Below are 12,602 nucleotides of genomic sequence, written 5' to 3' on the forward strand. Positions count from 1 at the left end.
ATAGACCCTGGGAATGAAGTGCAAAAAATTAGCATCTGTATTGCCTGGGTGAAAAGTGCAAAAAATTAGCATTTGTCATGCAAGAAAAACCCTATGACCTTGTTCAGCCCTGGGGAATCCATTGTTCCTAATTTGCAAATAAGCTCAGTTTCAGTAATCTTACTGTTGTAATTTTCTTTTGAAGTTTCTCAGATTGAGAACTGCTACTCTTAGGTCTGCATTCAGCAATGGAATGTCCTGTCAGATTGAAACGTTCGCCCACTGATTTTTGAATGTTGTGATTTTTTTTATATCAGATTTATGACAGTTCAGTCTTTTGTGATGGGACTGACCTGTTTGTCCAGTATAGAGAGTGGAAGGGCCTTGCTGACACTTGATGCCATATATAACGTTGGAAGATGAACGAGTGAATGAGCTTGAAATGGTATAGTTGGTGCTGTTAGATCCAGTGATGGTATGGTTGGAGTGAATATGAGGGCAGAATTGGTATCTTGGTTTATTGCAGACCCTGGTCCCAGAGTTGATGTCCTTGAGAAACATATTGTTGTGAGTGATGAGTTGTTTAAAGTTGGGGGAGGGGGTGTCTGTGGGCAAGAAAAAGTTTGCCTCCCAATGTGAGAGAACAGTATCTAGCATAAGTTGCAGATCATTAATGGTGCATTGAACTGGTTTGAACTGGGAACTGTGACTACCAATGGTGTTCTGTTGTTGTTCCCTTCGGGTTTATTATATAGCAGGTCATCCCTTGGTATCATTCCGGTTTTGTTGATCTGCTTTCTTGCTACATCCAGTGGGTGTTGTAATTCCAGAAATCTTTGCTATAGATCATGCAGGTGAGAATTTCTGTCAGAGGGATTGGCTTTAGTATAGAGCTTGGCTGTAGACAATGGATTGTTTGGTGTGTTTTGGATGACTGGAGGCATGTAGATATGTTTGGTAATCAGTTGGTTTTCAGTATAAGGTGGTTCTTAAGTTTCGATCATATGTTTATTTGTACAGTGGTGTCTAGAAAATATACTTCCTGCGTGGATTGATTCATGGTCTGGCTGATGATAGGGTGGAAGCTGCTGAAGGCCTGGTGAAATTCCTCCGGTGCTGCTTTTCCATGTGTCCAGATGATAAAAGTGACATATCCTATAAGGCAGGAATGAGATGAAATAACAAAAAACGTAACCAAAATGTTAGCACAAATGTAAGGGCCGGTGTGCACGAGTCCTTCCTAGAATTGGAAATGCTTTATGGTTGCTTTTTGTGACTTTACTTTAACTGTTAAGACAGTTTTATTATTTGATGATGTCGCAGAACCTCAGTAAATGCTGCTTTATTGCAGTCAATTTAAATGCAGACAATTCCTTTGTATTTTTCCCATTCTCTCTCCCCGCTCCTCCAAACTTTAGTACACTTCCAAATATTTATCCAGAAAACATAACTCTTGTGCCAGTTCATATCTCTCTTGGTCCAGTTTGCTACTGAGAAATGTAATTGCCTAAGTAAAAACAATGCCATCTCCTAAATACCGAACAATGGGTCCATTTGGGGCAAGAGGTACAGTGCCTGAAAACTTCTTCCAGACTGGGTGAGTAGTTAGTGAAAGTTACACCTAGAAATATATTTCCCACTGAAATCAATCTATATGACTGCTAGATTGGTTTCTTAATATTATTAGCTTAATTCCAGTATTAAATAACCAGTCAGGTTTTTAGAACAACAAAATAACTAAATTTAATATTTATTTTTACATGCCCTTGCGGATTGTTTTTAAACAGTATAATGTTTTGAAGATTTTTTAAAAATCCCAGCATATATCTCAATCTAGGTCTAGATTCTTTCTGCTCATGGATCTTTGTGCTCAAGAATTTTTACAGCTTGCAGTGTGTGCTAAAAATCATGCAAGTGTAGTGCTTTTCTCAAGCAGTTAAAATATTTCACATTGTTTCAGTAATACTACATCATCCAAGGCTTATATTAATATAATCCTCATATTATGAAGCAGGGACGGGAGATGCTAATTTGACATGTATCTTTGAAGCTAATGGTTTAGCTGAGACTTGTATTGTGAATTTCCTGGCTCATAGTTCTGAGTCTTACCAATATAATTTTCGTCCTCCTTTTTTTTAATAGGCCCTCTCTCTTTTAAAAGCCATTCTCCAACTCTGAAATTACCAGGGCTTTTTTTCAGCAGCTGTGGAATGGAGTTCCGGAACCTCTTGAAAATGGTCACATGGCTGGTGGCCCCGCCCCCTGATCTCCAGACAGAGAGGAGTTTAGATTGCCCTTCGCGCTGCCAAGCCACGTGGAGGGCAATCTAAACTCCCCTCTGTCTGGAGATCAGGGGGTGGGGCCACCAGCCATATGACCATTTTCTCCGAGGACAACCCACTGAGTTCAACCGCCTCTTTTTCCAGAAAAAAAAAATCCCTGGAAATAACTATATCTAATTCTTAATGTGGCCAGATCTGTGGATAATTAAATCCAGAAACTGGAGCTGTGAACAGACAAGACAGATCTTTCTACAAACTTGAGGAAAGCCAGGTTTGCAGAAAAATCTGAATTCTTAAAAAAAACCAGAGCAGCACCCGTAGCTTTAAAATGAGTGGCACAAGTGGCCATTGCTAGGCTACCAGAGAGTATTGCCAGTTCAAGTCTTGGTTTCTGTCAGTAAAAGGCAGGGGAAGAGGGCAGGGTGCTTTCTGAGGCTGTTTTGGCCTTTGAGAGAGGATTCATCAGAGCCAGGAGGATCAGCAGCAACCACTAGCTGATTTCATACCATTTAAGTTCCATAACTCACCTTGGCTTGCTACTGTTCAACAGCAGCCACCACACAAAAGCCAGTGTGATTGTGACACTAGGATCGGGGAGACACTGTTTGTACCCCCCAATCTACCATGGAAACTCGCTGGGTGACCTTGGGCCAGTTACACACTTTCAGCCTAACCTACCTCACAGGGTTGTTGTGAAGACAAAATGCAAGGGAATTTCTATTGTTAATGAACTTTGGAAAGATAAAATGCCTACAGCTAACTTTTAAAAGACAGATGTAGTCCATAATGTTTTTCAGTCATGGTTTTGGTGCTCCTATCTTGTGTACTAGAGGAACACGCTATGTGTGATTCTCTTGTTATGCACAACTGCCATTTGTATAAATAGGGCAATATGCATATTTTCCAGCTTCAATATGCATGAACATTTGCCCTTAATTTGATTTTCCAGTCATATGTAACGAAGCTGGGAAATATCTTATTTACACAAAACAGTGATTACACATATCAAGAGGGTATCATAGTGTACTTCCCAGATATGCAAGGCAGGAATGAAAAAAAAATGTAATTTAGAAGGATTCATAGTTTCACTCTTTAATGAGGAACTACCAACATATATTTTTGAACGTTAATTTGCTCATAGTGGCTCATATACAGAATGCCTTTTTAAAAGGTTATGATGAAGATGCTATTGAAGATATAGGCACATTGAGCTCTACTGTCAACTGTCTACTGTCAAAATTATACTCTGTAAATTTGACCTTGGCATTGTCCAGAGGGGGAACTCACCCACTCCCAACTGGCAGCTGTTGTCAGCCAAATGACTGCTGTCTTGACAGTCACATTCAAAGGCACTTTGCCCTCTGTCAAAAAGCCACTTCATTAGGAGGCATTCACCTGAGGAACACAATAGGAGCATTAGAGTATATCAGGATATGCAGAAGTTTAAATAAATAATACAAGGTGGTGGACGTTCCTCCAGCCGAAGGTGCCCTCCTCCAACTTCAGTTGCTCTTTTGTTGGAGAAAGAGCTACTTCAGTTAGAGGAAGTCTTCTTAGTCTGAAAGAGTAGTCAAACTTTGTTTAGGAGAGCAATAAGAGACTGATTAGAGTTGGGTGTAATCCACATTATGGCTAGCTATCCATGTGTTGGGCTAGAGGCATCAGTCCCATTTAAGACGTGGTTTTGGGACAGTAGGAGCCTCGTGGCACAGAGTGGTAAGCTGCAGTACTGCAGCCCAAGCTCTGCTCACGACCTGAGTTTGATCCTGGCGGAAGCCGGGTTCACATAGCCGGCTCAAGGTTGACTTAGCCTTCCATCCTTCCGAGGTCGGTAAAATGAGTACCCAGTTTCCTGGGGGTAAAGTGTAGATGACTGGGGAAGGCAATGGCAAACCACCCTGTAAAAAGTCTGCTAAGAAAATGTGATGCGATGTCCCCCCATGGGTCAGTAATGGCTCAGTGCTTGCACAGGGGGACTACCTTTACCTTTACCATTTTGGGGACAGTCTGGTCTATTTGCCCTGTTCACCAGTACAGAGGCAGGGAATGTGTGGCCCTGTTAATTAGTATGGACCTTTCAGTGGTGTTTAATACTTACTTATTTTTCTAGATCAATTGGCTGAGATAGGTGCTGTATTTTGGTAGGTTCTGTGCTTATCTAACTGTCTGCTTCCGGCATGCAGTGCAGGGAGATTGTTGTCCAGCTTTGTGGCATATGTATCATGGAGTCCTCCCATCTTGTCCATGAAAAGGCTGAGTGAGGTCATTTAGAGATTTAATTTACCAACTGTTAAAAAGAGAGGGAAAACCCTGATGTGAATGTGGCAATGGATGTGTTATGGTCTTACAGCAGTGTCCTGGCTGATAAATTGAAGCCTATCAGGATGAGATGCTGTTGGTTGGTTACAGGGCTAGTCAAGGCTGCAGATAGATATTCAAGTCTCAGCAAGAAATTATACTGATATACCTCGAATTTGTTTTGTCTGTTAGCCAGCTGTGGCTTTTGTTTGAGAAGTGGAGTCTGGTTTCAGCCACCACTTCTGATTTTGATTTTGATTGCAGCAGCAGGGTTGTTAATTACAGAAAACACAATTTGCCAGTCCTTGAAGAGTTCCCTTGGCTATTCTGCACCCAACCTCTTACTTTTGAAGTTCTAAATGGCCTAGTTTCAAACTAGCATCTGGGAGACCTAGGTTCAAATCCCCAGTCTGCCATGGAAGCTCGCTTGGTCACCTTGAGTCAGTCACACACATTCAGTGTAATCTACCTAACATGGCTGTGATGAATGGAGGAGAGGAGAATGATGTAAGGTGCTTTGGTCCCCCCTGGGGAGAACAGTAGGGGTATAAATGAAGTAAATAGATAACAAATATAGCTGAAGATGCAGTACAGATAGGTTTGTTAGTGGTGGGAAGAAGAGAAGGAAGCAGGGAAGTGTGGATATGGGGTTTGCCAGCAGGGAAAGAAAAAGGGGATACAGAGGGAAATGAGGTACACCTTGCAAATCCTTGTGGATCCCCCACTGTACAACTGGGCCTGGCCCGGTGGTTGGCATGGTGAGACAAGGCCTCCTGGGTAGAGGCTGCCAGAGGGAGGGAAGGTGGGAAAGCTGAAGACGGGAGGAGCAGGCTGGCTGGTGGGTAGGAAGGAGAGAAGGAAGCTGGGGAAAGGGGGAGCATATAATATTATCATTAACAGTGTGCTTATTGAAACTTGTTTGGTTTTTTTCCAAATCCTTTTTGAAACCATACATATTTTATTTATTTTATGTAAATTAAGAAATGGGAGTAAATTATATATGCGGTCTAAAGTTTTGATTATTAACTGTTGCCTGTTTATAGTAACAGTTTACTTGAAAGAGAAGCAAGTGGTTTATATTCCCATCCTAAAAGTACAAAGAACTTTTTGTCAGATAGTGAGATAAAGACTGTACCAATCCACATATACTAGAAATAATGTATAGTTCCTAGGACATATTCTAAGTGTTCCAATAATGTTGACATAATCAATTTATTTTTATTTTACTTCCTTGATCCTCTTACTATGAGCACATGTTTGTACCATATTTTGGTACAGTTTGCATATTAGAGAATCCAAATGTACATTGAACTGTGGAAATTTATTCTACCATGAGTTGCATGAAAGAAGAAAAAAACCGTGTGAAGTCAAAAGACTGGTGGGCATAACATAACTAAATCTCACATGTCAGAACATGTATATGAAATGCATTTTTCATCTTGTAAAAAAAATTTCTGTCTCTTTCAAGGGTCATGATGAAGAAGCTGTTGTGGATATGGGCAAAATCAGCTCAACCATCAACACAAATTTTGAAAAAGAGGAACTAGAAAGTGAGTATCTTTCAGACAATTTCATCAGAAGTGTTAATTTCACAAGTACAAAGATATAACCCACAAATCAAAATTTGAGGTTCACTCTTGGGTTCTTTTGTTTTAAATACAATTTATACTTAGTGAAATGGAACGTACACCTACGTTTTGCATCTTGCATCTTTTGCATCTTGAAGTTTCACACTTCAAGGGATACCCAAATTTGTTTTCTTTTTTCCAAGACAGAACATATGTGCATCTTTCTCGTGCTTTCAGTGCTCTTTCTTCCCAGGGCACTCTTGTGATGCTGTGACTCTTAAGAGTTAGTACTGTCTCAGGGGCCACCTCTGCAGTGTGGGGGTCCTGCTATGAGAGTCTGTCTCCAGGTGGCTCCTGGTCTTCCGCAAAATGACTTTGTCATACTACCACTACTTTCACCTAGAGTACTAGACATCTCTTATCTTTCTTTGTCTTTTGTTTTACTGAAAATGCTCCATATCATTGCAATGCATCGCAATTGTGTTTTCCTCGACTTACTCGTGCCAACTCCTAGATACAGGCTGTTTGGCCAAGCAACACACTGTGATGGTCCATGGCCTGCCCTTTTGTTTGCTCCTTGCTGCCAGAGACCCCCTTCATTGGGGAATGCCCTTGCTAATCCAGTGGCAAGGTAATCTGTTTTTATGTTTTATCCCCTGACTGTTTTTGCTGCACAGATTGTTCTGCTAGCAGGACATGGTTCATTAATGGTATGTCCTGTCTGTCCTTTCTTTGGTCCCATCATGCCTGCTTCACTGTTCTCATTATTCTGGTTTGGATCTGCTATGTTCATCATCGTGTCTTCTGTGCAGGCACACATGGGAACTGTGCATGCACAGGCCAGCCATGGATGTTCTAAAGCTCCTAAAGGTGCATGATGCCTTTTCATGTGCTTTCCCCCCCAGTGCGGCTATAAAAGGCAGGGTGAGCAGCTCCCTCCTTCAGTTCTTCTTTAGCTGCTGCTGAAGAAGGACGTGTTCTTTTCTCCTTGATTCCAGAAATAGATGTTAGTTTGGGCCTTCAGCTCTATGGCATCATAGGCTCTCTTCAAGAAGTATTCACACTGTGAACAAAATGGCCCAATCGGATGGGCACAACAAATGGCTGCTATGTCTGGCCAAAGGCCATGACACCTTGTGGTGTGTGGTCAGTAATCAATTTAGGCCCATATGCACCATGAAAGGGCATCACGCTTGAAAGAAGCTCTTTGGGAGTCAGCCCTGAAGGGTGCTGACGATTCTGAGAATAATGCCGCAGATAAAGAACCTCAGCTCCCAGAATTGGCCTCCTAGTTTCCTTCAGCATGTTTGGCACCTATTACTGTGGAGACGGACCAGTCCATTCCTGTTGCTCCTGCAACTTTTCCACCTTGGTGCCCGTCAGAGCCACCTGTGAAAAAGGCAAAGCTCAAAACAAAGCATGCCGATAAACAGTTGATTTCAAAGTCACAAAAGAGGAAAGCGTCCTCTCTTCAGCTCTGACCAGATCAGTTACATCGAGTCCCCCCAGGGTACCCCCGACAATGTTCCTCTTCCATATTGGATCTCTAAAGACATTCCAAGTAGGGGTGTAATCTCTTGTTAACTTTTGCACCTCCCAGCTGCTTCATTTTTAGTGTATAGCACTTCCACCTGTGGAATGAAGACATTGTGGGTTAACCTATGTCTCCACTTTTATAGTGTTTCACAATGTTAATGTGTCCAGTGCCCTGGCCAAGATTCCCTACTAGGGATTTGCTTTCAGCCTTCATGTCTCACAACACTTTCAGTTGTATTAGTTATTTATACTTCAGGAGAGACCTAGCAGTATCCTCACCCAACCCTTCCTTTGTGGGTTGGTAAAGGCTATCACACTCTTGTCTTGAGGGCATGACTGTTTAGTGCCCTTAATCTAGCACAGCTCTCCCCACCAGAGCACTGTTTTTTTCCTTGCTGCATTCCTGCTTGTTCTTTGGCAGGGACACTTTTAGAGAGCTCCCTGCTTCTTTAGAAACACCTTAGGTGAATGTCAATGAAACGCTAAGCATCTTTTGGGAAGGTGGCCCTCTGTAGTCTCTTACTTTGAGGGCTTCATGCTCAACTCTTTCAGTAAGTAAGCTTGCTGCTTTCTGAGTGTGGGACTGCACACTTGGAAGCCACGAAGATGTAAACTGGGTTGCACTTACATATAACTGTTCATCAATTGGTCTTCTGCGCAGGTGCATGTTCTTCCCTACTGCCCTGCTGTGAACTCTCTGAAACCTTAGTTTCTGAGGGTCTCCGGTGACAGCATGGAGAGAACTGAGGGAATAGCACCCCTCCTCCTAATCATGTGATGTTTTTGGTGGGAAAGCACCAAAGGGAGAAGGGATGCTCCTAATCTTTTAGAAAGCTCTGGAAATCTCCATGGCTGGCTTACCCGTGCACAACAGTTTTAGGTAAGTGCAGCCCTGTTTTATATATGGAGCTGTTCTCAAAACAGGGAATGGAAAAGTGGCAGTTAAGCTTTATTAGATATATGGGAAATGCTTTGGATTTGGATTTCAGCTTTACCCTTCAGAAGCAAACCCAAATTCATTTGCTTGATATTTCAGCCTTTTGAAAATAGGAGGTAGAGTAAAATCTCAAAGTGAAAAGGCAGACTATTACTGCAAAATGAGAAACACAGATGCGAGTAAATTCTCAGCTCCGTGCAATGCATCTGTTTTAGGAAAGCAGTTGAAAATATTGGACTCTTCAATAGAGGTGGGCACGAACCACAAAAAAAAAGAACCACGAGGTTCATGGTTCGTGGGTTTTCATGAACCAGGAACCAGGAACTGGCATGGAACTGGGCCCAGTTATGAACCAGTTCGTGGTTTGTGGGGTTTAAATGCCCCTTTCTGGCTGCTTAGCAGCAGCAGGGAAAGGGGCCTTTGACAGTTTAAAGGACCCTTTCCTGCCTCGTGGAAATGGCCATTTAAATACGACCCAAACGAACCAGTAGACCAGTTCGTGGAAGTTCATGGAAACCAGCTTTCATGAACCACTGGTTCATGGCCCACGAACTGGGCTGGTTCGTGGGGTTTTTTGGGTCGTATTCAGGTTCATGCCCATCTCTACTCTTCAGTAGCCTTGTTAGAAAAAACCTATATATATATATATATATATTTTACTATTTTGGAGTTTTCCTTTCTAACTTATAGCAGTATATAATTATCATGAGCATAGACCATGGTATAAATTTTCAGAAAATTGCATTTTTTTCTGCCTGAAAATCTGTATAAAGAGAAGAGAGATCTGGAATGGTTCACAGTTGAGTTTAATTCCCTGGTAGTGATGGGCACGAAACAAAACACGGAACAAAATTCCGAACGGAACGGCTGGTTCATTTGCAAAGAAACGTGTTCCATGGCTCCACGTTTTTACAGAACAAACAAATTTACCTACTGTTCCGTTTCTGCTTTTCTGGGAAGCCAGACACTTTGGCACCATTCACTCCATCACCCAGGCAACGGTTGCAGTCTTTAGGTTGCCCCCAGTCTGAGGCCTCCATGCTTGATTGGCAGCTGTCCTTGCCAAGTAGAGAGCTCCTATTTCTGGCCAATCCAGACAGCTAAAGGGGGAGGAGGGTTAGGATCTCTAAGGCAACTGAGGAAATGAGCCTTCAGCAGCCATGGTAACACCAATCTCTTTCTCCCAAACCATGTTAGGCAGTTCTTTCTGCCTACCAGAGTGCTCCTGTGTTGTTCAGTCTTGGCTTTCCCCATAAATAGGGGAAGCCATGTGACGTGGTTTCATTTTCTCCAGAGTGAGTTAGGAAGTAACGAGCTTGCTGGCTAGCTGTATTGCTAGGAGAGGAACTTGGGAGGGATCTTTGGCCTGCAGTGTACTTCTTGCTTCTTGGAAAGACACTGAAAATCTTTTCTCTTTCTGCCTTTTCTTACTGGGGACTGGGGAAGTTTTTGGAAAAGGGTGCTTTTCCCCTTTCTTCCCCCATCCCATCCCAGTCTTAGCTTTTCACACACACCCCTCCCCAGCCTAGTCCTAAGCCTTTGAGTAGAGCTAGGTTCTTGTTTTTCTAAGTGAGTTTTATTTGCTTTTTCTCTGTTTCTTCCCCTCTACTTTTTGGAGCTCCTATCTTCTGGTTTGATTTCTGGGAGTTTGTGGCCCCTCTTCCCCAGGGAGCCCTTCTTTTATTTGCTTTTCTTTCTTTCTCTGCTTTTTGGAGGGTCTGTCTTCTGTTTTGGGTGCCCCCCACAAGGAGCCTCACTTTTCTGTAGGCTGACTCCCTGTGTGTGCACTTGTGTGCACTTGTGTGGTGTAGTGCAGTTTTCCTTTTTTCTCCACACTCCTCCAGTGCCCTTTACTTTTATTTGGAGTGCCTCTACAGCCTGCGCCACTGACTGAGTGGTGTTTTGGAGGGCTTGCGCCTCTGGTGTGCTGACTCACACCTGCATGGGGCTGTTTGCTCTCTGTGTGAACTTGTGTGGTGCAGTGAAGTCTGACCTCTTTTCTGCACACTCCTCCAGTGCCCTTCAATTTTGGAGCACCGCTGCAGCCAGTGCCACTGGGCTCGTGTCTCTGGTGCGCTGACTCACATCTGCACGGGGTTGCTCAACTGTCTCCGCTGTGCACACCATCAGGCTCCCCACTTTCATGCTTCTCTAGTGCAGCTCGCTTTTGCTGTGCGCACGCACACCATCAGCGCATACACTGTTTTGTTTTATTTTGAGTCAGTGTCCAGCTGTGGGCAGTGTCTGGGTGGAGGTGGTTTGGGGGGCTGTCCGCTGACTCACAACTGTATGGGTAGCTTTACTGTCTGCAGGCTCCCCACTTGCACGCTTCTCTAGTGCAGCTCACTTCTGCTTTGTGCATGCACACCATCAGCGCACACACTATTTTGTTTTATTTTGAGTCAGTGTCCAGCTGTGGGCAGTGTCTGGGTGGAGGTGGTTTTGGGGGCTGTCCGCTGACTCACAACTGCATGAGTAGCTTTACTGTCTGCAGGCTCCCCACTTGCATGCTTCTCTAGTGCAGCTCGCTTTTGCTGTGCACATGCACACCATCAGCACACACACTGTTTTATTTTATTTTGATACCCTTTCCAGCTGTGGGCAGTGTCTGGGTGGAGGTGGTTTTGGGGGCTGTCCACTGACTCACAACTGCATGGGTAGTTTTACTGTCTGAGGGTGGGCAGGCATGGGGTGGAGGAGAGTCTGCTGAAAACTTCCTGCGAGTTTGGGCTCTCTGAGCGTGAAGGGGGCTGTCCTGGGCTCAGATGAACCCCAAACCTTGAACCAGTTCGGGAACCAGTTGTGGTTCGGAAGTTCGTGGTTCATGTTCCATGAAAATGAACGAACCACGAATCAAGCGGTTTGGCTTTTTTCCGTTCCGTGCCCATCTCTATTCCCTGGCTCTAAGTTTCATTTAACCTCGAGTAATTTTTGTGCAGTTATACAAGCAAGTATCTTATTTATTCAAGCAACTTGTTCACCTAGGCTGTATAGATAAGTTTAAATGAAATCAGCTTATTGTCTTTGGAAAGAATTAAGATGTGAATCTGTCATTGCCACTGATAGTTAATAATGTGATGTTTAATGCAATTTTAGTTTAGCTGAATGCTTATAGAAGAAAAAAAATCAAAATTAGATGTAATCCTAGTCTCTCGAATGCATTGTGTCAGTATATTGAGGGCTCATGGAGTTTTTTGAGCATCATACATGTCAGTCCCTGGCAGTTAGGTCCCTCAAGCCCTCCACACGCAGGTGTTCCAGTTGAAGTAGCTTTATTGAGATCCATACAGTACAGGTGTTCACCCAAAGGTGCAAAATTGGCAGAAGTGACAATTCAAACAAAGGCATTACTAATTATAGGGAAACTTCCTGCCCTCTTTGGGGCCGTTGACATTCTGGCGCGAAACTCCAAAGAGGTTGCATGGGAACAGATTAGTTTAGACTACATGAAGTACAAAGGAAAATATCCCAGTCCCTGGGAAAGTTACAGTGTTTGCTCCTAGCAGCTCCCCTCAAGGACAGTTGTTGGAAAAAGTGAAAAAACATATTTTCAACAGATAATGGAGGGGCCCACTGGTTCTCCTGCAATTAATATCAGAAGTTAAGACACTCTCTGAAATAGGATTATTTTATATTGGTCTTAAAATTTGGTACAGATGGTACAGTATAGGTTTGTATTTAGTATTCACATCCCAGGTGGCAGGAGCTTACTACTTGTGAACTTAAGCACAGGGTACAATTCTTGAGCTGGCAGAAGAACTACCTATGCTAGTAGGAATGCTCATTTCTCTGAAGGAAAGACCTTGCTGCTTCCATATCTGGTGAGGGGTGTGAGATTAAAGTAATTAGATTTTAAGACTCTCTGTGTGCTGTGCATTCTAAATGGAAGTATAAAAAAGATTTCCAAGTACCGTTTCAGAAGTATTCTGAAGGCTTAATTTAAGATATGGAATACTTGCTGCTTGAGCAATTTTGAAGATTTATATTGCTGCTTCAATGAGA

The 12,602-nt window shown here is 43.1% G+C and overlaps 1 protein-coding gene across 1 annotated transcript in view; it reads left to right on the forward strand.

The window, feature by feature from the left end:
• The window catches only part of SLC4A7 (solute carrier family 4 member 7), a 102,478-nt gene that overhangs the window by 28,956 nt on the left and 60,920 nt on the right, over positions 1-12,602 (forward strand). The window contains exon 2 of the mRNA XM_054990810.1: positions 6,028-6,109. Within this exon, the coding sequence (XP_054846785.1) occupies positions 6,028-6,109 (82 nt within the window). The remainder of the gene's footprint in view (positions 1-6,027; positions 6,110-12,602) is intronic.

This window comes from Eublepharis macularius, chromosome 11 (assembly GCF_028583425.1).
Source record: "Eublepharis macularius isolate TG4126 chromosome 11, MPM_Emac_v1.0, whole genome shotgun sequence".
NCBI lineage: Eukaryota > Metazoa > Chordata > Lepidosauria > Squamata > Eublepharidae > Eublepharis > Eublepharis macularius.